The following is a 27,322-nucleotide window of genomic DNA, read 5'->3' on the forward strand; positions in this document are numbered from 1 at the left end:
TTTAATTTGAGGGAACAGGTGAACGCAAAACGCTGTATAATAATTCTTCAAATTAATGCTTCATGCGAAGTCCTTGGAAAATTAAACCGGCACATTTTTGAATGCGCGCACTGATAAGTAACACACTATCCGCAAGTCAAAGAACCGTGCAAAAAATGAAGGTGGAGGGTGTATGTTGTATTCTAAACCTTTTTTAAAACAACTTTTTTAGTGTCTAATGAGAATCCAAATTTATCTTCATTCAGATCGGTCTATTCCATATCATTGTTTTGTGTATATATTTCATAAATAATTGATAATAGTGTGCGAAATATTGAAATAGATTGTTTAATTCAACAGTGGACGATGATAATTGAAATATAGTTAATTAGTTGTGTACCCTGGAAATAAACTATTTGGATACCACTGGGTAACAATGTTTCATGAACTCATTGAGTCAAATATGATGCAAAATATCAGTACTTTTTAAGGATGACAAAGATAAAGAAAATAAAACATTTTCATTTGGCCGTTCATCTATTTAACTGTTGATCCGTTTTTTCAAACCCGACTCCTGACTGTGTGGTACATAAAAGCAAACCCTCAATTGTTATATTATATTTGACACATACAGTTAATTTACATTTACCTGGTAATTGCAGTTGAAATGTAAGGCTTGACATGTTCCTGTAGCAAGAAGAAATGTCAAATTCTGAAACTGACCTCTTCCCTGTATCGAAGTTCAAAAAATTAACTAAAATATTCAAAGGGTCCATATCCGGCTAAATAAAAGAAAAAACAAATCATTTTAGAATAAGACAAGTAATCGAGAAATGGAACCAGTCTACATTTACAAATACTCCTAGTCGTCGCATTGCCTATAAAAATAAACTGTGTATTGATAATAGGAAACAAAATTGAAAAGACCGATTACGTGTCCTCTAGGTAGAGTAATAAACTTACAAATTGATATTATATTGAATGAAAAAAGCGTAAAATATGGATATAAATAAATTTCTTTGGATTTTTTCTCCAGAACCCAAAAATTCATAAGCTTTATATGTGGTAATGGTTTTGCTCATCGTTGAATACCATACTGTGGCGTATAATTGCTTTTATTTACGTAGTCTCTAATGGATAGTTGTCTCATTGGTTATCATATCATTTATACTCATTTTATATCTGGCACTCATACCACATCTTTCTATATCTTTAAACTTATATTACGTTTTAATCTCAAATATTTCTATGCCACTTCTAAACTACACAGATGTCAACGATGAGTGAATTATATGTATGGTTACTCCTTTCATGGTTTACTGCTTTAATCTCGAATATACAAAATCCTTACACGAAGTTGATAAGAGCAAAACATCAATCAGAATCAATAGCTATTTAAATGTTGCTCTACAAGTTACCTTCGACTCAAAGTAAAACAATAGTATGTCGGGTTGTATCTTACTTAGGGTTTTTAGATTGTAATTTAGAAATATGTCACAATTTCCTAGATTTATCTTTATGTAAATTAGACACATCTTATCCGATATGTTTAATCGAGCGCAGAACTTTTCAAAGTTAAAAAACTTGGTAAAAGCATGGTCTATCGGTTATAAGATTTTTATCTTATTTTACATTGTATGTTTCTAGAAATGTACCCACAAAGAACTAATGCTTTTTTTGCAAATTAGTTCCTGGGTAATTGCTGTGCACAATCATATTAACATCGAAGAGAATTAAATATTCACTGACAGTTGATGCGAATTCAAATGGTTGATTGGTGTTCCTTTTTTGACAAAATGTGGTCTTTCAAAAACACCAATTAACCGTTTTATTCATTTGCCGGCTCTCCAATCCAAGCTATTTTGTTGTTTGTCCGCATACAGCAAATGACAATCAACTTTCTTTAATTGCACTTTCCGTATATTAATATAAAAGGTTAACTGATAAAAAAAACCTAACTGTGCATCTTAGAGAAGCAATACATATAGAAAAGTAGTCCTTTGTTTATTCATGTTGATCATTATGACCTTGCTTAGTTTTATTCTGTTACCTATATAAACATTGGACTTGGACACCTTAGTTGTAATAACAATCATTTTAAACCCGCAACAGTTTTACAACTATCCCTGAAAACCCTAAATCTTTTTATTTTGTGATTTTTTTTTTATTTTGGTTGATTTATATATTTCGGAGTTTAGCATGGCGTCAATTTCCCTGAAGTTGTATACATTATTGTTTAGAGAACCGCTGGTGTTGGATTTTCTCGATACTTGAAGATCCAATGATAGCCTACGACTGTTTTCTGCACTTTTTTTCTCAATTCACACTTCCATTATAAATTTAATTATAATTAAATACTTTAAATTTGAATTTTAAACTACTACATCAACGGATATTTGCACATCGAAAAATTACTGTCGCCTTAATTTGCAGTCAGATTTACCAAAAGTATGCTCAATCGTCGTAACAACATCTTGCAAAAATCAAAAAATAAGGAAAATATAATATGGTTCTGTTATTGAAAATGTGTGTTGTTTTTGTTCGTTATGAAGTGCTAGTATTTGTATTCAGCTCATTAATGGAAATATCTTACCACATCTAGCGTAATTTCTAATGAAAATGGTATATCTGTTGGTGATGTTGAACCATCTGATGGATATTCTTTATAGCCGTCCTATTAATAATCAGTTTTAAAGTATTTTAAAAAGGTCTCCTTGTTTTTTACTGGCCGGTAAATTCGTTCGTCCAGTAAATCAGTTTTACTTTTAATTATGTAAACGAAGTGAATGGACTAACTGGACTAAATGAAACCTTACATTGAAGCACGAATAATAACACTCTACTATTGTGATTATTCGAAGCATTATTGATACATGCATTTTCTATAAACATCTCGTAACAATCGTAATATAGACAGATAAAGAGGGATACGTTTAAAGTAAAATTTCTACACTAAGGTTATGGATGTATACATAACTTTATATCTTCATAAAATATGAACACCTTTAAGAAGAATATATTTGCACAATCTCTGTTTGTCAAATTACTCGAAACAAAGTTAAATCCGACAATTTGAAAGATATGTGTGTTAATATAACAAAGGTTAAGAATGATTTTTTTTTAAGATCATGGAAACTGATTTCTGGTTTACATGACGGTCGTTCTCGTTCTGATTCCCCTAAAAAGCTGATGTTATTTTGCATAGTTCATCGAAACAATTCAAACCAATATTTAACAAATATCAAGAATGAAACGCACGCACATTAAAAATGTCAAATATATAAACAATTCAGTCAGTGGCATACATAATATAACATGATTCTAGACGAAAGACATTTGTCTGCGTTAATTGCTTTCAATCATGGTTTTTATTCGGCTTAATAATTACAGAGATAATTAAATAGAAGCAAACACTTGTTGTTGTTCACAAATCCTACTTGAAAATAAATGGCATGTAATCATAAACGTTTTGAAATAATAATATAAGGAATAAATATATACACATATTAAAACTTTTACAGCACTCGAAGTGCATTTCAAAAAACATTTTTCAAATGAAGCTCATGGTCATAACATTTAAAAACCCAAAACATTATACAAACATTATAGAGCTTATATAACAGGAAAGGGTCAAAAGTATTTACAAATCAGGACAACTTAAAATAGATGGGCAGCCGATTTTCAATATCATATGTTTATTATTTAACCCCGCCGCATTTTTGCGCCTGTCCTAAGTCAGATGCCTCTGAACTTTGTTAGTCTAGTATGCATTTTATTTTAGTTACTTCTATATATTTCGGAGTTTAGTATGACGTCCATTATCACAGAACTAGTATATTGTTTTTGTTGAGGGACCAGCGGAAGCACGCTTCCGGGTCTCGCTGCATTGAAGACCCATTTGACACATTCCCCATTTCCATTTTCAATTCTATTTGCAATTCAGTGATTTTGTTGTTCCTGTGTTTCCCCCAGTTGTTGTTGGTTATCCATATTTGATTTTGCTTTATCCGACTATTGAACAGCGTTACATTGTTGTTGCCTTTATCTATATCGTTGGGTCCTTGTTTGACAAGATGTAATAATGTTTGGTTTTGATAAAAGCAGTAACGTTTTTCTTATGTAGTGAATCATGAAAGTTACTCACTGTTAAAAAGTAATAGTTCAGTGTACTATTATACCAGACGCCATTATATGGAAACAATCTTTTACCTGTAAAAACATCACAGGGAACACCCCTAGACGTTCTCTAAAACAAAACAAAAATTAATGGACGTGACATGTTAAAAAAAAAAACGTAAAACAGATTACACCATTTAAACTTAGTCAACAGATTTAGGAAGTGGACTCCAATTACAAATTCAGAAAAGGAAAAATATTAATGACTCGAGAGGGAAGATAATAGTACGGCTAAAATAGTCGTAGTTTATTTAATATCAAAAGAGCTAAAACTAACTTAATTTTGATATTTCTTAGTTAATGAACTTTGGATACTTTATGATAGAACTCATAACATATTGGTGGTAAATAATAACTGTCAATATACTTAGAATGATCACTTGTGATGACGATTTTTGTTTATTTTCAATGTTTCATAATTAGAAAAAAATAATTCATAAAAAGATACCGATTATGCGGTAAAACTATTGAGTACCTCTAACAAACAAGTTGTTTTTTCTAAACTTACCTTTCCAGTAAATTGATAATTAGCATCTAAAAATAAAAACTGGCTTGCATTCTTTAGTTGTTCGCCAAATGGCCCCTTTTGACCATCTTCAGAAGCGCTTGTAATCTGTGATATCGTACAATTTCCTCTGGTCTTGTCAGTTAAATATTTTATTCCTGAAAAAGGTGAGTACAACTTTTAGAATTATAATATTTCAAAAACTGGTAATGTAGATGCAGCTATTGTCGTATTTCATCATGGTAAAATCGTAATCCAACAAAATTTAAACATTTTGTCCATTTGTTAATATTTCATAATTAATAATTATATTTCATAGACTTTCATATGCGATCCGGTTTTTCTTAAATGACAGAGACATTCTTCCAGATAGATATTTTATATCCGTATGAATAAAGCCAAGAGTAGTATACCGCTGTTCAAAAGTCATAAATCGATTGAGAAAAGAACAAATCCGGGTAACAAACTAAACCCGAGAAAAACACATCAGCTTATGATGAAAAGAACGAAATAACAGAAGCATGGAAGTGGAACAAATAACAAACGACAATGCAACATCTATGAATGCACGTACTCTTGATGACAACGTTTAATCAATTTATTTTAAAAGAAGCGAAGGCTTGACAAAATTTCATGTTTCTGGCATTAAAATGTACTCTGAAGATAAATGCTTCCTTTCGTTTTTTCATAGGGTTTAATTTTTTTTATTTGGCCATCTATCTATTTCTATTGTACTCAGTAAACATTGTTTTTTTCAACTATGAATACGCATTTCCTCTTGTCTTGTTAGTTGTGGTTGAACACAAATATTAGAAATCTGTACAAGTATAATGGTATTGATTGAGAAATATATATAAAAATAAAAGAAAAAAAAGAGGAAAAAACAATCAGCTAAGGAACATATGAGCAACTTATAAATACATTTAAAACTCTTTTATTTTTAATGAGTATAAAGGAAGTATCAATAGTAAGCTACATGTATCATTAAAATACAATAACAGAACCATCAAAAAATAATCTTAAATTCATTTGCAATGGTATCACCGTTGGTTGTTCCACAAATCACACGATCCCGGTGTTTAATTTAGCACACAAAAAAGGTTTTATTCTAAGTAGAAACAAATATATGATTATTTTGTGGAATAAAATTGCTTTTAAAAATTCTTTTGTTAAATACGTAGTAACGAGCACATCATAAAACTCTCTAATAACGTAGGAAATAAAGTTACCAAAGCGGCCGAGATATAATACCTGTTGTGAAGTCATGGACTTCACTAAATGAATCTGTATTGTACGTTGTTCTCGAAGATGTCGTTGGTCTGTAATCCATTCTCATAAGGTTCAGCTCACTATCGTACCATATCTATATAAAAAATATGTAAATAGTACAGACGTAACTACTTGCTATTTGTTTCATCTTCCTCTGAGACCATTGTCAATGTGTGCAACACTTTTTTTTAAATTAGGGGATCCTACCATCTAACTAAATATATCACAGACGTAATTGTTATAATTTGAAAAGTAATTAAACCTTGGGTTTTCATGGAAGGTAATAAAAAAACGTTAACTAACAACTACTGGGGCGAATGGGAAATGACTGCCACAGTATTGATTTTCTATAGAAAACAGAGAAATGTAGACAGTGGTGACTAAAACCGTACGTTTTATGTTACAAACTTTCCCGCAAGAAACAATAGATTGGTTAATGACGGATTCGTTCGGAATGCCCTGGTGCGCTTTTTAGAAAATATTTTGTCAATGTCCACAATCGCTAGTTTGTGTTCTACATGGACCAATTTAAGATATTTAATATTGAAACAATAATTCCTGTTACTAGTACAATTTAAATAACTTTATCGCCATTAACGTTTATAACTTGGAAAAAATCCGTGTTTATAATAAGGACCTGTACTTGTGTTAGCTATAGGTACGATGTCTTACCAAATGGAGTAAGATAACATAACAACTAGTACTATCAGTAAAATGTGTTCCTCAATACAAAAAAAAAACAATCAAAACTGCTGCTTAAATTTAGAATGAAATTCAAAACAGTGTGGCTGTGGCCATAGATTGACACATTAAATTCATCCATTGACTGGTACAATTTACATGAACGTTTGTCTGTAACGACCACTGTTCACGACGTACCTACGATAGACATTTAAACTGTGGGGTCACCAAAGGTTTCTTAACGCCTTTAATTATAAAATAATTCGAAAAATTAATCAGGAATAACCTTTATGTTTTGATTTATATAATTGATATAAATCAAAACATCGTGTTATTTCTGATTAATTTTTCGAATTACTTTATTAAGGTGTTGAGAACCTTTGGTGACCCCATAGTTTAAGTGTCTTTAAAAAGTACATAGTGAGCAGTGGTCGTTACATACAAACGTTCACCGAAATTGTCCCAGTCAATGGGTGAATTTAATGTGTCAATCAATGGCCACAGCCACACTGTTTTGAATTTCATTCATAATGTAATGATTAAAATGTATCATTTAAATCTTATTTATATCGAAATAAATGTTTGAATGGTTCCCATTAGAATAAACAGTCTAACAGTTACATATGACAAAATAAACTCACATCTATTGAGGTGATTGCCAGGGACTGTGGGTAAATAACCTCTGCCTTGTAGTGAAAGGAAGAACTTGGCTTTGGTACGGGTCGTGTATTATTTCGCCCGGGACAATATACACCTTTCGGAGTCTGTAATAGAATAGATTATAACTATAATACATATTTATTAATTCGTTATTTAGACTTTATGCCATACCATTTTGTTACCTGTTATAATTGGTGTATTGATGTAATTAATAATTAAAAATCTTTAACTGCCGACGGACTGACAACATTTCTGTTTCCCAAAACCTCTTGCATGTATTCTTTTTTTAGAAAGGTTTGTCATAAATCTATTCTGTACCGAAATACTTTTAATACTACTGAGCTGATGATAAAATCGAGGACTTCTACAATGTATTTAGCAACGAAATAAATAATCTGGGTTATTTCTCCTTCGGTAGATTACATAAACAGACGTTTCTTAAATTGAAAACAAATCAATTTACCTCAAAGACAGAATAGTCGCTAATATCTAATCTGAAGTCAATATAGTCATAGTAATGTTGAAACTGGTGCCTGGTTCCATTTGCTAAGATTTGTTGTCCAGTGGCGATCGCTCTAATGGGTATTTGCTGGAAAGCGATTGGTGTTTTCCAATTAGGAGCTTAAAATTAAAAATGAATGTATAATTAATGTATTGATTGATGTATGCTAAATGTTCAACATAGAAAAATAGTACATGAACATTCAGAAAGATAAAATGTTAACTAAATTTGAAAGTAACCTGTTATGTACCTGGGGCCGGTTTCACGAAGCTATCCTAAGACATGTCATAAGACATATCTTAGGACATGTCTTGTGATCCTCTTATGACTATCCTAGGACATATCTCAGACCTCGTCTCGAAGCTGTCTTAGGATCATCTTAGCTAAGACATCCTAAACCTGTCGCAAGTTCTTTAAATTTTCAAATATAAATATGATCTACGGAAAAAAATCATGTAAATGTAGTATGTCTTACCATAAATTATTCTAAACCTATTGATTATATAATGACATAATTTGCAAAATAATTTCTCGTGAAATTTAGCCCCTCCTATGGTGTATCTACACATACCCAACACTTTTTAATTTGGTAACTATAACTTAAACAATACATCAATATAAATATGAAATTTTCAATGCAAAATTAAGAAAAAAAGAATATAAAATTATGACATTGTTTTGGTACAAGTGAGTTGAATTCAATTTCGACTTTATTGGTTATAAAAGGTTAAGAGATAAAATCGTGCAATTTTTATATCAATACATAGAACTTTCATTGTTGACACATCCTGATAATCCGTCAATGTATATATGTTTTAAGCAGGAACAGGAGAATAGATAATAATAAGATATTTTTTACAAAATTAATATAAAAAATGAGTGTAATTTATATAAATAAACGTATAACTATCCCAAGACCATCATAAGACACCTTTCGCGTTGTCCTAACTTTATGACCAACTTTAAGAGATGTCCTAATTTAGGACCGCTTTGTGAAACCCACTTAGGACTAAGATATGTCGTAAGACCATCCTAAGACATGTCTTAGTCCTAAGACAGCTTCGTGAAACTGGGCCCAGATCTAAAGATTATTTTAAAAAGCAAGTGTTCCGTGCAGGTAAATTTTATTATTTGTGTTTTTACTACAATTGGGTCAGAATCGAACCTATAGGATAACGTAGGTTAAAATTGAGTTTTTCTTTTGTTTTCTGTTCACAGCTTTATACATGTAAGTGATAGTCTATCTGGTTTGTCTACATCTATTTTGTAAAATACTATTTTCATACATAAAACAGATACATAATGTCTACAAATTAAAAAAAATCATATTTCATATTACCTAAATTAATTTTTCAAAATTTCCTACTTCAAAAAATCATACCATGCTTCATACCATCAAGTTATACCATGGTATAATAATTTGTACCATGGTATAGGAATTCGTACTATGGAATAGTAATTGTACCATGATACCATCATACCATACCATGGTACCATTCATGCATACCATAGTATAATGGTATTCGTACCATACCATCATACCATAACACATACCATACCAATGATACCATCATACCATACCATGTTGTACAGTATGCCATCTCAAGTCAGACGTCCGTAGTTCAGTGGTTGTCGTTGGTTCACGTCTGTCATATTTGTTTTTTCGTACTTTGTTTATGTTATTGTGTTTGGCCGTTATTTTTCTCAATTTAATGGTTTCATATTTTTCATGTCGGGCTCTTTTTATAGTCGACTAAACCGTATCTTTTTTTTCTTATTGTTGAAGGCTGTAAGGTTTCCAATAATTGTCTACTACATGTATTTTTGACTTTGGTGGATAGTTCTCTCTTTATCAATCATACCACATCTCCTTATTTTCATATATGGCATAAACGTGTTCTTACATACTGTTTCCTTGGGCATTGTAATGTTGCCTACATTTTAAAACACGGTCTTACCAGCAAAAAAATAATCTAGTGTAAATGTTGAGTTTAATTCTTTCCACACCAAGCAAGTTGACCAATGATCAGTATTGATACCTCGGACAAACTGCTGCTGTTTGTAAACCTGAAATGAAAATTGTTGATAAATTACACCGACCTTCATTTGTTGTCCGTAAATTTGAAATATACTCAGTTTATGAATTCGCGAATCCTTTGGATGGATTTGTATCACGTAAGCAATTTAAAGATATTTTGTTTTAATATCATATTTAGTTGTATTGTGTAAGATTTTTTTCCATATATTCATGTAATAAGTTATTGTTGTTCGACAATATCTTTTATTTCATCAAAATGCAATTAGCCAAACTCTTTCAAATAACCATAATTAGAATTTTAAATACCTGTCCACTCTGTTTCATAAAGTGCAACACACCATTCGTTGTAAGGATATGAGGAACAAGGCCGCTTTTTGCTGGAGTACCAAATATAACCGTTTGCAGATTTGTGCTTAACTTCTGGACTTTACAATGCTGAACTGTAAAAGATTGAGAAATTTTTTTATAACTAGTCTTTTAGTGCTCAATAAAGTGTAAGTTATTTTGGCATAAATGATTGATAATGCCAACAAGTTTTGTTTTACATTGTCTTATCGGGGCCTTTTATAGCTGACTATGCGGTATGGGCTTTGCTCATTGTTGAAGGCCGTACGGTGACCTATAGTTGTTAATTTCTGTGTCATTTTGGTCTTTTGTGGATAGTTGTCTCATTGGCAATCATACCAAATCTTCTTTTTATAAGTAATGCATTTCCTGAACTTCAAGGATGACACGGTTATCAAAAAGCATAGTGTATATGAACTTTACCAGTCCGCCAGAAAAAACAATAAACCGAAAAATCTGCCTTTATAATAAGTAGCCGTTTCCATATCGAATGGGGACTTTAAACACGGTTCATTCTGTTAAAAGAGTATCGTGCCCACTTCAAGTTCTTATGCTAATACCTTTTTTTTTCAAGTTGAAAGTCCAATTTTATCCAAGTCGACCCACATTCAAGATGAAAATTGAGAATGGAAATGGGGGGATATGACAAAGAGACAACAACCCGACCAGAGAGCAGACAACAGCCGAAGTCCAACAATGGGTCTTCAACGAAGCGAGAAACTCCCGCACCGGAGGAGCTGGCCCTTAAAAATATCCATTTTAGATTGATTGTTTTCTATTTCTTGTCCTGAATATACATGCTATGTTAGGAATTTGAGGTTTAAATGGCACAGTCAACTTACCGTTATCTTCATTTAAAATTTCTTGTTTAATCACCAGAGTCACATTTTGTAAATATCCGAAAAGTAATACTAGTTCTTAATTCTGGGTTGTCACGTTTTTTTTTGTTTTTTTTTTTGTGGTTTTTTTTGTGTTTATTTTGAAGCTAAGCTCAGCTTTATACTTTTACTTGAATATCTACACTTTATGAATTCTCCACAAAAAGGTTACCAATTTGAGTTTGTCGAACATAGCTTATTGTAGTACAATCAAATCAATATTTACTCACCTGTATCTACTGTCAACATCTGATTATTGTTATAATCGAGCAATGTCGTAGTCTGTCCTCCGTTTGATGTCTGTTTAACAGTTGCAAAATTTCTACCATAATCATAGTATATCTCTGCAGTTATGGTTTCACCTAAGTCCTTCAAGTTTGCTTCTAATCGTGTGGAAAACGCGTCGGGTAATGTTGGAAATGCTGGATCTGAAATCAAAGATGTTGAGAATTCCAATCCATATGTTTTGAAGTAGAAATGATTTGGGTTCTTAAACCAAAAGAATCGAAAAATTATGGCGGTATGCAAAAGCTCGTACGTCGAAGATAAATTGTTGAAACCATGGTATAAAAAACCCGGAAAATGACTTTTATACATACAACTCCTTGTTGGAATTAAAATGTGTCATCTTGGAATATTGAGTAATGTTAAGTTAAAACTATTTTTATGTCCTCCTTACTTTTTGGCAAAAACAGTACTGGACATAAAAAGGAATTATTCTAATTCATACCTCCACTCGCTTACACACACTTTTAAGTCTGCTCTAAAGACATTGTATATTTTCATTAAAAGGACAGGATGCAGATCATGTTGAATCTGTTGAAGTCACATCCGTTACGAAGAGTCATGTGAGAATTATAAAAACTTGCTAATAACAGAGCAGTGAGTCTTTAATGTAGCATTTGGTTTCCACCGTTGCTTTTCGTGCTATGATATTACACTATGCATATTGACTATCAAAGAAATTTCCTACTGGAAAGCTCAGAAGTTTTGCGCCTCGCACAATGAGCAAAATTATCGGAAACGTTAAACACATGGTGTGACAGACAATGTTAATCATCTCTTATTACATGTACTTTTGATAACTAATTAGAAAAGAAAAGGAATTGACAATGCCAAAAATAGCATTTTTTCTACACATTCATGTTCTATTCTTGAAACTTGATGAGCTAAGTATATTCTTACCATTTGGTCCTGGGGTGACGTTTGGATTTGGTATGCATTGCCCCTTAATGTTTACACCAAAATAAACTATGATCATAAGCAATGCTGGTACCGACGTCTGAAAGAAACATCATGTAATAAATTTTACACATGCTACAATGTACATAAAACCGAAATGCTCCCATTAAAGAAAAACATAAAGCCTCGGTCACACCTTACCGGGTAGCACGAACGGACGCCTAACGGATGAAATATAAGTTGTCCGTTGACAAAATTGTTATCCGTTGGGAGTCCGTTGATGTACTGACCGAATAAAACGGACGTTCAACGGATGCATAACGGACACACACCGGACATGCAACGTACGAGAAACGGACACGTACCGGACAGAACGGATGTCGAACGTACATCCAACGGACGAGTAACGCATAAAACGGACACCTAACGGAAGCGTACCGGATAAAATGGATGAACAAGATATACGGAAAAATCAAAGGCGACATTAATAATACATGTAAATCGAATACATATTCAAAATGTTTCTGTGTAACTGGTTTTGGTTTGTTCTTCAAAAATTCTGCCAAAGGGCAGTGTCTGGCCTGAATAAGAACTGCTTGATTGTGAAGGCGTGCCTATACTCTAAGATCGATTATGAATAAAAAAATTCATGAACCTTAAGAAATCTGACATACAATAATTGGCATTTATCCGTTTTAGATCCGTTCATCATCCGTTTTATCCGTTATACGTCCGGTAGAAGTCCGTTTCTCATCCGTTCAACGTCCGTTTTATCCGTTAAACGTCCGGTAGAAGTCCGTTGGTGAATTTATCTTCCAGACCTCCAACGGATGTATAACGGACACGTAACGGATACAAAACGGAAACGAAACGGACGAGTACCGTACAAAACGGACGCCTAACGGACGTTCAACGGACATTTTATCCGTTGGACGTCCGTTCAAAGTTTTGAACATGCTCAAAATTTTCCACCGGACAGAACGGACGTCGACGGATAAAACGTACGCTTAACGGACATGCAACGGACATGGACGGACGTCTAACGGATAAGAACGGACGTCTAACGGACATGAACGGATTGAAAAAAAGTTATCCGTTAGGCGTCCGTTCGAGCTATCCGGTAAGGTGTGACCGAGGCTTAAAGGAATGATATGAAAAGAGTATAACCTAACTGTTGTATATTCATACGAGTTTTATATTCTTAAAAGGTTTTTGTTTCATAAAGGAAAAGGTATAATATGACCAAATAGTTTGCCTTTTGATTTCGCAATGTAAAGTTGATCATAAATCAAGCGAATTCGATTCGTTAAATGTCAACAAGACATTTTTTCTGTCATACATTATATTCAAACAGTTATCAAAGGTACCAGAATTTTAATTCAATACGCCAGACGCGCATTTCGTATAGTTGTTAATTTCTGTATCATGTGATCTCTTGTGTAGATTTGTCTCATTGGCAATCATACCACATCTTTCTTTTTTATTTATGATTTTGAATGTTCTTGGGTATCTTTTGCTTCTTTTTTAGAGTATGTTTGAAAGAGACAAGAATGGCACCGTACCAAAAGTCCCTTTCGTACCCATCAGAGAACTGCTAAATTAATATATTTACATGCAGAGAGTATGAAAAATTTCCCTACACGAAGCATCAGATTTTACGTCTGCATTTGAGCTGGAAGCATCTGCGTATTTATACACCATGCATATCTCTTTATCATAGATTTTACAGTCGCATTTGAGAAATTCAGGGATGAATAATTTATATATATTCCAAGTCAACCATTGTAAACCCCTCATTTTTTTATATCATGTTAATTATATTAAGATATGAGCAACAGCCTAATATAAAAAATGTTTTGCTACATAATGTATTATGCAAATATTTTTGTTTGTGGAAAAATATTATTCAAAATAAGAAGCAGAACCAAAACACTCTAAAAAGGTGATAAAACTAAAATTCGAAATATGAAAAATGGGTCACTTAGTTTATGTGTTTCTAGTTATAGTTTCTAGACGTAATCTACTCTTGGCTTGATTGGAGGCTCTTTTTACATATTTTATTTCAAGTATCCGACACTCTCAAAGAGAAATAAATAAATTTACTGTCTTCTGATTGGTTAAAAGTATTACTTTTGTTTTCAATGTTGTCAATTTTTATGGCGACACGCCCACTCTGACGTTGTGTATTCATACGCCAACATGTGTGTACGTTGTTATCGTTAATATAAATAATATAAAAAGTTCTTTGAGCCTTATTTTTGATAGAAATTTATTTATAATGAATGGCAACAATTTCTTTTGAATTTATTGAACCATAAAATCAATTCGCGAATTATTAAATGTGAAGAGTCAAAAATTAATTTTATGGTTCAATAAATTCAAAATAAATAATAGCTATTCATTAAGTATACCGCATATTTTTTTTTTTTATATACAAACTTTAAACAAATTTTGATTTCAGTGAAAATGTTCTGAAGCTACCGAAATTATAACTCCTTGCATTTTCTTCAAAGTGTCTATAACAGCTATCTTAGTCGATAAACTTTTTCAAAAAGATAAAATAGAGAATGAAAATGAGGACTGTGTCAGAGACAACAACCCTCCCAAAAGAGCAGAAAACAGCCTAAGGCTACCATTGGGTCTTCAATTTACGTTTGTATATGCATGGGGAAAGTGAATTCGGAAGGAACAGTAAAATCACACAAATACTGATCCCCGAGGAAAGTTTAAAACGGAAAGTCCCTAATCAAATGGCAAATTTAAAGCTCATACACATCAAACAAATGGATAACAATTGTCATATTCCTGACTTGGAACAGGCATTTGCTAATGTAGAAAATTGTGGATTACACCTGGTTTTATAACTAGCTAAACCACTCAATTGTATTGCAGTCGCATGAAACTCCATTATATCGAAAACGATGTGTGAACAAAACAATGGAAAAGTTTAAGTTCGACAATGCAGTTATGAACGAAACCTTAAAACACTCTTATTTGTGATTGTTTTACTGGTCTGTTTCTTTAGAAATATTTTTTAATCCTTTCATTTCAAAATTCAAATTTTCTTTTTTACAAATGTCTATAAATAGCATTCTAAATTATGTTATAAGGGTCTACTTTTCAACACAAATGATACATATATGGTGCAATAAATTTATGTAATACAGGGGCAAACGTGTTAATTTGAATTGTGAATTAACAATATAAAAAGTGTCATAATAACAAATGATTTTGTTGTCGAAGCATGATATATATCAAACATACTCGATATTTCACCTCTGAACATACCTTCATTTTTGTAATCTCCGTACCTATTATACTACATCACTGGGTGGACTTCAATCAATTTTTATTAATATTGTTTATTTATCTAATCATTATCAGCTACACTAATATTGTACGTGTATTCGGTATGTTCTAAGGAAGTTGATTTTGTGTAAATGTGATAGCAGATTTTCAATTATTTGTATTAATGTATTATTATGTAATATTCAATTGTCCTGTGTTACTGATAAACGGAAAATAACAAAATTACCAAATTTTTCAATCGCTTATTACATAAAGTGATATACGTACAACATAATGTACGACTGTACCATGGATATACTGGCAGGTGACTTCATCAGACGTCTGCGGTAGAACTAATTTGAAAGTAAATATTTTTCAAAAATGACTGACTAGAAATTTTCAGAAATTTGTGACAATAGTTTTTAAAATCATCCGAACAAATGCTTTTTTTAAGATAAAAAGGATTAGTAAGTCTACAATTGTTTTTAACAAATATATTAGGAAAATATCGGTGAATGGCGAGACAATAAAAGAAACCATGCATTTTGGATTCAATCTTATAACGTGAAAACAAAGATTTCAATCACAGAAAAAAATAATAATATGAATTTATCTTTAATTTGTTTTTAAAATAAAATTGAGAATGGAAATGGGGAAGTCGCAAGGAAATTGCAAACATAAAGAGACTGTCTCGAGTCAGAAATTAACCTCATCGGGGGTGATTCTTTTATTTTGTTTCCCCTATTTTTATGTTCTGGAATGATCCGTCATGCTCCAGTATACGTGTTACCACAAACAATTGCATACAGTAAATCAGGTCCACACCCTGTATTGGTCTTGTATTATAATGTTTAGGTTTTGTTTTTATTGTTGGTCTCTATATGTCTCTGTGTCGTTAAGCTGTCGTCTCTTTGACATATACATGCATTTGAGTATTTTTATATAGATCACATAACTAATGGAGTATACGTCAAAGAGATTTTCATTTTTCGTATTTAGTTTCTATAACGTATTCCCGACCTAATATTTTAGAACTATAAGAATAAGATATGGTATGATTACTAATCAAACAACTCCACCAGAGACTTAATAACGTAGAATTTAACAACTATAAGTGGCTATACAGACTGTAGACCCCATGAATTGTTTAAATACGTTTTTGTCATTTCGGGAATTTTTACAACTGACTATGTGGCATGGGTTTTACTCATTGTTGAAGGTCGTACGATGACCTATAGTTGTTACTTTTATGTCATTTGGTCCCTGGTAAAGAGTACTAAGACTTCTTGTGGCTACAAGACAATTCCATGATTACCCATTCGCACAACTTTTACTCAAATAGAAAATACAATTGTCTAACAAGCGAATTTACATGTTTTGTTGAGCGAAACATTAATTGGTCGTCTTAGTTTGAATTCAATTTTGAATTAAGATAACTCTCAAATCAAATTGCATCTTTTTTGAAACTATGTTTATTACAGGTTTCAAGTTAAAATTATTTCAATTCAGCTAAGATTTAGTTATACAAGATTTCTATCTACTTCAAGGTGAGCAGTAAAATTGATTTAAAACTCATGCATACATAAGCACCTCCTTAATGTCAGTTCTTCTTATAAAACGTAAATAAACATATACTTCTTCAACAAATATTACCTAATGCATTTAAAAGAATTAAATAAACTATGTATACTGCACCTTTGTTAATATATTTGAATATGTGAACTTTCAACAACTTAAAGTTATGTTTTATCACCAGTGAATATATTGAGGGTATAATAGACTGTTCTAAATGCATAAGGTTTAGTTTTTAAATATATTCTGTAAGATACGCATGAATCAGACCCCCTTTACCAGAAACATATATGTAACTATTATGATCTGTAGCGATATTCACTGGTCGCTCAAGTCCATCTTTCTTCGTGTTGTGTCGATGTACCACTTTGCCGGTTGGGTTTAAGACTGTAACATTTCCTTGCCTTTGGTCAACTAAAAATATGTTGTCGTGTATGTCGACGCAAACACCACCAGGCGACCAATCTTTAGTATAACTTAAGGGTTTGGCGGTATATTCAAATTTGACTTTACCATTCGTTCCCATGACAACAACGGCATTGGTACCCCAATCTGAAGCAACAATGTCACCGTTACTCGTAGTAGTCAAATACGTTACCGCGCGGCTGAAAGATTTTCTAGTAGATCGCGCCATTTTATGATTTTCTACGTTAGTTCCATGCTTGTCATAAACCATGTAGATATGATTCTTGCTGTTGGCGACAACAAAGGTGTTACCATGCATTGTGGTCAGAGGATACGATGCACTTGTGCTTTGGAGATCAACTCTATACTTTATCGATTCATCTTTGGAAAGTATAGTTACAGCAAAGTGATCGCTAACAGCAATAACATCATCAAAACCAGTAATACTAAAAGCGGCAATGTTTTGCAATGTGTCAATGTGCTCTCCTTTCAATGAAAATATCTTTATTTTCCTATTGGCATAATCGCTAACATAAATCTCATTTTTGATCACGCAAAGTCCTGTTATTTTTGGAGATGTTTCATCGTCTGATAAAAAGACATTTATCCGTCGTTTAAGATTCAAAGACAGAACTTTCGGAATATCTGATTCCTCAACACTTGGCGGAAGAATTGATGCCACTGTACTCGTTGTACCGGGAGTAAATTCAAAGAACTTTATGTTATTAACATTACCATATAGATTTCGTAACTTGACCTCAGGAAATTGACATCGTATAGTTGTATTTGGCTGTGGCAATCTATCCAAATATCGCAGCCTTCCTGAGAGCTCTGGTTCCATGTATATAACTTCCGCTTCTTTGCCATTTTCAGTAACTCTAGAACAAAACTCGCTGCCATATGTTAAAAGAGCATGGCGCTGATTTATACCATCCTTTTGACCATTTATCCGTTCTTTTTCTGTGGTCACGTGTTTCTTTACAGTATCTATCAGGTCCGTCTTCTCTTTTTCTATTCTCTCTTGTAACTGTTTAGTTGTATGTTCTACTTCATCGATCGCCGTTTGTTCTGATTTATCGAGTTCGCGAACAACAGTCTCTGATTCAACATCAGCATCAAATAGATCTTTAATTTTTATATCCAACCTTGAAATTATTTCCGAAATTTTCCCACGCTTAGATTCGTCCACATCCGAAACTGGTACAGCAGAGTGATCAAAGTGATCATTGAGTCGACATTCCCGACAAACAAGCCTGTTACAGCTTTTACAGTAATGATCAAGAACTTCCTTCTCGTGATGCTGGCAATGCATCATTCTTTTCTCGCGGATTATATCGTCATGAGAACCACGTGCTAACTCATCTAACGATAATACGCTATGTTCAATAGTCATTCTTGTCGATGAATGAGCGCCACCACATGCCTCGCAAAGAAAATCTTCGCAGTCAACGCATTTAAACTTAGCTTGTATTTTCTTGCTTCGTAAATCACAAATGGCACATTGTTTATCCCCTCCATGTCTGGAAAAATATACATCAATAACTGTAATAAGATATTCGTTGGATGGAAATTCTCTAGCATCATGGGCTGATATCTCGATTGTCTCTTCACAAGTGGAACATTCGATCGTATCGGCAGTTTTGTTCGTGTCTAGTATTCTCTGTAGACAATCAAAACACATGGAATGAAGACATGGTAGCATCCGTGGTTTTTGGAAAACATTGTTACATACATCGCAGACAATATCTCCGGGTGGAGAATCTGGATTTGCTACTGCCCCAGACATTCCAAGCCCCTGAAGAATTTAGAAAAAGGTTTAATCATTGGATGATGTTTACTGTTTGAAACAAATAAATAATTACACATAAATGAATGATGTTCGTTAAAGACCACAAGAAGTAAAGGATTGCTTTATGTGTATAGAAGTCTCTAAATATTGTCATTTTGTTAAAATAAGAATTGTCAGATCCAAAGGAAAAAGGAAATATGATAATCCACTATGCTTGTTTCTTGAAATTTATTTCAATCTGTTAAATGTATCTTTTTATAATTTAAAATAAGTTTTGAGCCAGAAAGGATAAGTAATTTCAATATAAAGTTGAAAAAAACTGGTATGATAAAAAAAAAGGGATAAATAACTACAATATAAAAATTGAAAAAAAGCCTTCTATGATTCTAACCATATTAGAGTATAAATTTTCTATTTCATGATAAAAAAAATCTCTAGTATTATTCTTACCTTCTAATGCTTTGAAAGTGTGAGTACCGATATCAAACTGTAGAGCTCAGCATAAACTTATCAGTGAATTCTTACATTTTGACTATTTACCTAAACAAACACTATGTAATAAATTAAATCTTTGATCAATTTTTAATAGTCACTATAGGCTACTGAAGTTTGATGTTGGGTTTAAGTACAGTTTTATATTTTACAAATAGTAGGAGACAAGGCTAAAAATGGCAAGTGCTTATGATAAGTACTGTTCCTTAATGATCTTCATTGGTGATTTCAAAAGTGTTGGGTTTTTTGGATTTACAAAATGTATTTTGACCTTTTTATTTTTATGGAACTGTTGTTTTCTATAAAACTAACTTTTATTTCTTCCGCCCAAAAGTTTGACTGGGGCATAGAAATATGGTCTCCTGGAATTCTCCGATACGAAGGTAACATTCATGCTGATGGGTTGTCCTGTGACTGTGATGGATGTGAGAATATGCAGACAAATAAGGTCGAAACGGAACGTTAAATGCTGTGCACGTACATGTATATGTTTAAAAACATGTGAATAAAAACTTTTCAAAATCTGTTTCAGTGGTCTGTATACCAACCTGTAACAAGGCAATTTTTGCCCACATTTACGCAAGAATATTATTTTTATTGAAATGTCCTGCGTGGTTGTGGCAACTTATTAATTTGGGTTTAATGTTTGTTCTTGTTAGTTCTGCATTTAGATCCTCTTTTTTTTTGCTCCCACATGATCTTTATGGTTTGCCTTATGAACATGACATCACTATCGTGACTTTTGAGAGTATTTCGTAAAGTACACAAAGAGTGAACAGTTATCCGTATTTTTAACGTGTTTTTTTTGGGGGGGGGGGGGGTAGGGGGATTGATGGGTACCACTAGGTTGGTTACACTGCTTGTGAACTATCAGCCCTAATTAAACTATGATATCTTCCTAGTTTCTCTGTCCTGATTAATGTCATAATGTCAATAAGTTTCACTTGTTCATCTTGTCAGAAACATTATGTAGCTTTGTTCAAAGTTAGTTGGCTCCTCCGTTCAGCAAAGTTGAAATGCACGATACAATGAACAAATCTGAACATCATAAAGTTAAACAGATTTGTTAATATTGATTCAATGTAAGTGTGATGGTACGCATCTTAAAGTGATGTTTGTAATAATATTTTTTTAAAATTTAATTTGAATATCTAAAAAAAAATCATATATAGTTAAACATTGACATTTTTAGTGTCTAGCCTAACACATTTGTAAATCTGTCAGTTAATACATGAAATGATAAAGTAAGAGGTGTATATTATTCAGAGTGTGTTATTTCTTTACAACTTTTCAATTGATTTGTAAAGACTTTTAATCAATAAATCAATATTCTAAACCACTGATTATGGACAGGTTATCTGCTTACTACTGAGTATACTCAAAAGCAGCATAGAAAATGATTAGACTTTGGTATCTATAAACTTTATACACCTTATTTAATCAACGCTAATGAAAAAGTCGTCAAGTGAATATCAATTTATTCAAACGATAATTTATTAGAGATAGTTTATAAAAACAAAATTCCATTTTAACTATGTATGGTTATAGAGAAGTATTTACTTTTTTCAACAAAAATAAATAACGCTTTTGGTCACGGATAAAGCATTATTTATTAAAATTTCATACAAGAGTTAGAAGTTATTATTTCTATTCGTGATAAGATTATCCAAGCGTTAAGGTTGTACTCTCCTTATTTATTTTGTTGTTTTTTTGTATAATGAAGAGCCATGTAATAAAAATATCTTGTAATTGTACTCATCTACTGACATTATGTTGGGCACAGTTTATATTTTGAAATTGCTCAGTAAGTCCAAACGTTGCAATTCCTGCTTTCATTCCTTGTTTATTTTCCCAGTCTTATAACTACTTGATCGTGCCTTCTAACTGTCTGAACATAAGTTTCATTTTAATGGAAGTGTACTTATTTATTTGGAATATATTATCTAATGAAAAGCCTTCTCGAATTCCTTGAACCAACTGTTTGAACTGTTGTCCCGTCATGCTGTTGTCGTTCACATTCGATCTTGACATTGCTATAATCACTATCTTGTATCGAGGGCTCTGACGCTACAGCTACAGGCTTATTCCACCATAGTACAATTATATGTGATTTGGAGGAACCGATGCTAATGCAATCACAGGTTTGTGATACCTTTGACAGACAAGGTTGTCTGATTGTGCGTTGTGATACCAAAATGCATTTGAAATCAAAATTTACAAAATCTTGACCTGGGGTTTGATTAAAATTTAACAACTCATGGCTGCCTCATTTTAACCAACATGTACCATTTAAATCACATCACGGTTACGAAGCAAATGATACCACTTTTATAACTTCTTCTATTATTTATACTGATAAGTTAAAGAAGTAATGTAATTAAATAGAAACTATAATACATGCACACGACTTGTTCAACTTTAAGTTATGGAGTGCTTCTCAGAAGAGAAACAACCATATATACTATGTAAGAGATATCGTAATAGTGCACATGCTCTCATGTCATGTTTTTGGTCCTAAGATCATGTTTACTTCCTAGTAAAATCACAACGATAAGGCATAATTCCTTTCTGCGCCATTATTATACATATTTAAACGAATTTGTGAAGGTCATTTGCGAAGTTTTCTATAAAATAAAGCAATCTTAGTTTCTTTCACATAATTAATTATATGTTCTTAAGAGGTAGGCTTTTTGTGTCATTTTTCATTAAGGTTATTATTGCATTGCATTGAGAAAAAAATGTTAATCTTTAACAGTTACACAACTACTCCAAAGCGATAGCTGAAATAAGCAAAACGAAGATTCTACTTATATTTTAAAATATATTGAACGACTTCTATATAAATGAATAGCGTTTTGTTAACTAATAAAGTTTATGATTATTGTTTTACAATCGTGAAATAACATGAGCAACAAAACCAAACAAATGTCCAGTCTGATACTAAATGTACATTGTAGGTCTGTCTATACGATGAAAAAAAACAAGGGGGAAAATTGCGTCGCTTTAGCATAAATACCTCTAGCATAAATGAACCGGAATTCAAAATATGTCCTGAAATGCAGAATTCAGTAGTCTGTTTAATTTATTATAAGACTTGGTGTTGTGCATTCATTAAGGTTGTGCGAATCAAATAAACACGCACTCACCCCTAGTCTTATTTTTTATTTATTTAGGGGTTGATAATATAAAATAATACGTCCAGTCTGATTAGTAATTCATGGATCAATATCCACATAAAGATAAATTCAAATCGTATTTGCATTTTGCACAAATGCAATGTTAGCGAACCTTTAAACTACACATGTTTACGCCAAACTTTCATTCATAGACTATAGCTGTCTATTAAAATAAAATTACACACAGTATGATTGCTTTTCTCTTTTTCTTTGTCGTCTGTTTTCTTTGTCATCCTTGTCAAAGGACAAATATTCAAAATGTATATAGGTTGCATTTCTGTAAATATTGACAATGCAATTTCCCATAGGAACTCCTTTTACGGCTAAAACTCTACCACTTTTACTATGCAGTTTTGAATTTTTTTTTATCCTAGAATTGAAAGTTCATATGCACCACAAATTTTTTCAAAGGTCAAAATATAGGGCTGTGCGGCATATTTTCAACGTTAATATGCCCTGAACTTCTCAGAGTTTAAACTTACACTAATTTTCTTAACTACCCCTACCTCGAATGAAAGGTTACCACAGATTTCAATGTAAACAATATGCACGTGTTTATTTACTGGTAACATTCCCAATTTCTGTCTCTGCGATATGGAACACAGAGAGCATAACTGGGAACCAGTATGTAAACAAAATTATTTTTCTCTTCTTTATAATTTAGCACTCCATCAACATACTGATGATAACGTGCCTTGCACTGATTTTACTATGCCGCGCGTGCGTGGGATATAAATTTTATTTACAGTGAATAATACAAAAATAAAAATATAAATTTCAACATAACTTCTTTTTCTTCTGTTTTTGTACTATACATTTTGGTTAAAACTATATACATTGTGGAATTTATTTAAATGTTTAGATGTTTATTGAGAACAGATATTGGAATCTGTTCTCGGAAGCTTTCAAGAGTAGTACATTGAACTGCAGCTACTGGGAGAAGGTTCCATTGCAAGATTGTTCTAGGGTAGAATGAGTACTTGTATGAATCTTTAGTGGTTTGTATGGGCCTGAAGGAGTAAATATGTGAATGTTGACGTGTTCTTGTATCAGATTGTGTAAGTAGGTCTGTCGGATATATGGCAACAAGATGATGTATAATTTTGTAGAGGAAAATGATGCGGGTTCTAATTCGCCTTTTCTCAAGTGTTGCCCAATTTAGAGTTTGTAGCATTTCAGTGACTGAGCTGGTGTTATGGTATCTGTTGCAGGTGTACCTTGCTGCTCTGCGCTGGACCATCTCAAGTTGGTGTGTTTGAGATTTGGTGTGCGGGTCCCAGACGCAGCTGCTGTATTCTAGCTTTGGTCTTACAAGTGCAATGTATGCTTTTTCTTTGACTGTTTTTGAGTTGACTTTTAGATTCCTTTTAATAAAGTTCAGCTTTTGTGTGGCTGCAGATGTGATATTGTTTACATGTTTGTTCCATTTTAAATCAGTTTGTATAGTAATTCCCAGATATTTTGTGGATGTTTCTTTTTGAAGTACATGTTGATGGAGAGTATAGTCAAAATTTAATGGATTTTTCTTAGTTGTTATCTGAAGGACTGAGCACTTGTCTGGATGGAATGACATGAGCCAGTCCTTCTCCCATTTTGCAGCTGATGTGAGATCTTCTTGCAGTTTTTGTGTGTCTTCTTTGTTTTGTATTGTTTTATAAATTATGCTATCATCTGCAAATAATCTGAGGGTACTGTGTTTGATGTATTCGTTAAAGTCATTTATGTATACAAGGAAAAGGATCGGACCCAAAACTGTTCCTTGGGGAACACCAGATGTTACGTTTATTTTGTCTGACTGAACACCATCAATAATCACTTTGTGTCCGAGATGTGAGAAAATCTTCTATCCATTTTAGGGTGTTGTCATCAATGCCATATTGTTTCAGTTTGTAGAGAAGTCTTTTGTGAGGAACTTTGTCAAAGGCTTTGGCAAAGTCCATCACAATTATGTCGGTTTGGATGTTACTATTGTTATTTTTTGCTAGTTCTTGGATGAATGATACTAGTTGGGTTTCGCATGATCTATTTGCTCGAAATCCGTGTTGAAGGTCGTACAAAATATTGTTATTTTCTAGATGGTCCATCATACTACTGGCTATTATGTGTTCCATGATCTTACAAAGTATGCATGTGAGAGATATGGGTCTATAATTTATTGCGTTGTGTTTATCACCTTTTTTAAAAACAGGACAGACATTTGCATGTTTCCAATCTTTTGGGATTTTTCCTGTATCAAGCGATTTTTGGAAGATGTAGGTGATTGCAGTTGAAATGTCGCTACTAAGTTCTTTAAGTACTGTTCCGCAAATTTGATCTGGACCAGTTGCTTTATTAGGATTTATCTTGTCCAGTAATTTTATGACACCCTTCTTGGAGATGGTGATCTTGTTCATTTTTGGATAGTTCGATTTCCCTTTATCCGGAATAGGTTCACTTGTTGTTTCTTCAGAAAATGCTTTTTGAAACTGACTATTTAAGATGTTAGTTTTGTCAGATGTATTGTCAGTAAGTTTACCATCTTTTCTAAGTGCAGCAATGCCTGTATTGTCATTTTTCATACTTTTTATGTATGTAAACAAGTTCTTAGGTTGTTTTTTTCTGATGTTGTCATCTGGTTCATCTACTGGTAGGTCAAATATCATTTTTTCAATGTAATTCCAGTAGGCATTACGCATTTCTTTTTGTAATGTTCTTTTTAAGTATTTGTATTTTTTCATTTGCTCTGGACTGTTTTTGCTCTTTTTATGTAGTCTTTTAACTTTGTTTATCATGATTTTTAATGTTTTATCAACCCAGGGTAGTTTTTTCTTGTTTGTGATTGTTTTCTGGGGGATGTTTTTCTTGACTGATTGAAGTAGTCTTTCTGTAAATGTATTCCATAGTTCATCAGTAGATGAACTATGGTAATGACTTTTGATTTCTTGTGTGAGTTTGTTCACATCTAGTTTGATGTTTTCCCAGTTAGCTTTTCTGTACTGGTAAGTTTTTCTTGGCATTTTCTTGTTGCGTTTGAGAGATAGTGCACATTCTGCATAGACGATATCATGGTCTGCATTTCCTATAGGAGGCATAGTCTCCACTTTGTTGACTATGCTTGGTATGTTGGTGAGAATGAGATCAAGTGTTCTGTCTCCCCTAGTGGGCTTTTTTACAATCTGCTCAAGTGAATGTTCATTTATAATGTTTAGGAGTTGTTCATGTAGCTTAATGTCTGGTTTACTCGGGATGGTGCATGGAATATCCCAGTTTATGTGCCCAAGATTAAAGTCGCCACCAAGAATGATTGTAGATTTTGTATTTTGGTTTATGCGATCTAATGAGATTTTAAGCTGTTCAATGGATGTGCCATTATCAGATGGAGGTCGATAATAACTTCCAACAATTAACTTCCTGGCATTTGTCATGTTTATTTGCACCCAAATAGATTCTGAGTCTGTTTGTAGATCTCTTATTTCTTCAGATAGTAAGTTTGTTGTTACTGCAATGAGTACACCTCCATGGCTAAGATTTTTATCGCTTAGAGGTCGGTCTTTCCTATATACAGTATAGTCTATCATTGGGAAAAATTCAGATGATAATATGTCTTTATGGAGCCAGGTTTCAGTACCTATGATGATGTCAGGTTTAGTTGATATTAAAATTTCTTGTAGTTCTTGTCTTTTATTTTTAAGTGACTGAAAATTGATGTTTAAAATTTTCAGAGGTGTTTCTCTTTTACATTGAGTTCGCTTGTTCACCTGTTTTTTCGGTGTTGAGGATGCAGTAGGTTGTAAGTTTAAGTTTCCCACTGATTGGTCATGTAGGGGGTCAAATGAATTAGATGTTTCGAGTGATGATAGGTCGAATATTGATGATGAAAAGTTAGGCATTCCACATTGTATACAATGCCAGGATATGTTTGATGAATCCAAGCATTTGTAGTTTAGGGATGGCATGCCTTGGCAGTTTGCATGGTACCAGATGTTACATGTATCGCAACAGATAGCTTTTTGGCTCCAAGTGACTGCTTTTTCACATGTACCACAGGGCCATTTAGGTGTTCTAGGTCCTGGGTTTAGCTCTGTGTCACCGGAAAGAGCTAGTAACATGAGGAATAGGTATTGGTTTGATGCTTTCACATTTTTTTATTTAAGATGTTGTACAATTTCTCTAAAGTTTGAGAAGTTTACTGATTTTATTGCATGTAAGTTGCCAATGGTGTTTATTGGACTAGTTTCCTGGTTATTTGTTTGTATGGGCTGATTGCATAACTTCAGGAGTATCAGGCCAGTCACTAGAGTATAGAGAGTTAGTGGACATGCAAAGGCCATGGTCTTATATCTAGTTGATTTAAATGTTAACTATATATAGGTTAATTATAATAATATTATATCTATTGTTACCTA

General features: G+C 32.8%; 2 protein-coding genes across 2 annotated transcripts in view; both read right to left on the bottom strand.

Moving 5' to 3' along the window:
- The window catches only part of LOC139493109 (uncharacterized), a 37,117-nt gene extending 21,540 nt beyond the window's left edge, over positions 1 to 15,577 (bottom strand). The window contains exons 1-12 of the mRNA XM_071281270.1: positions 15,504 to 15,577; positions 12,219 to 12,315; positions 11,264 to 11,461; positions 10,117 to 10,250; positions 9,731 to 9,839; positions 7,734 to 7,891; positions 7,252 to 7,374; positions 5,912 to 6,023; positions 4,664 to 4,818; positions 4,124 to 4,225; positions 2,573 to 2,653; positions 629 to 761 (exon numbers count right to left, since the gene is read on the bottom strand). Coding sequence (XP_071137371.1) covers positions 629 to 761; positions 2,573 to 2,653; positions 4,124 to 4,225; positions 4,664 to 4,818; positions 5,912 to 6,023; positions 7,252 to 7,374; positions 7,734 to 7,891; positions 9,731 to 9,839; positions 10,117 to 10,250; positions 11,264 to 11,461; positions 12,219 to 12,315; positions 15,504 to 15,509 — 1,408 coding nt within the window. The 5' untranslated portion in view covers positions 15,510 to 15,577. The remainder of the gene's footprint in view (positions 1 to 628; positions 762 to 2,572; positions 2,654 to 4,123; positions 4,226 to 4,663; positions 4,819 to 5,911; positions 6,024 to 7,251; positions 7,375 to 7,733; positions 7,892 to 9,730; positions 9,840 to 10,116; positions 10,251 to 11,263; positions 11,462 to 12,218; positions 12,316 to 15,503) is intronic.
- Positions 15,578 to 17,190: 1,613 nt separating this feature from the next.
- On the bottom strand, positions 17,191 to 19,808 carry LOC139493117 (E3 ubiquitin-protein ligase TRIM56-like). The gene is made up of 2 exons (XM_071281282.1): positions 19,720 to 19,808; positions 17,191 to 19,275 (listed from the first exon to the last, which is right to left on the bottom strand). Exon 2 carries the CDS (start codon positions 19,264 to 19,266, stop codon positions 17,311 to 17,313), a length of 1,956 nt encoding a protein of 651 aa, XP_071137383.1. The 5' UTR covers positions 19,267 to 19,275; positions 19,720 to 19,808; the 3' UTR covers positions 17,191 to 17,310.
- Between the last annotated feature and the right edge of the window lie 7,514 nt (positions 19,809 to 27,322).

Source organism: Mytilus edulis, chromosome 1, assembly GCF_963676685.1.
Source record: "Mytilus edulis chromosome 1, xbMytEdul2.2, whole genome shotgun sequence".
In the NCBI taxonomy this organism is placed as follows: domain Eukaryota; kingdom Metazoa; phylum Mollusca; class Bivalvia; order Mytilida; family Mytilidae; genus Mytilus; species Mytilus edulis.

Bases quoted from the DNA above. Each gene is read 5' to 3' on its own strand.
- LOC139493117 (XM_071281282.1), bottom strand. From the start codon at position 19,266: ATGTCTGGGGCAGTAGCAAATCCAGATTCTCCACCCGGAGATATTGTC.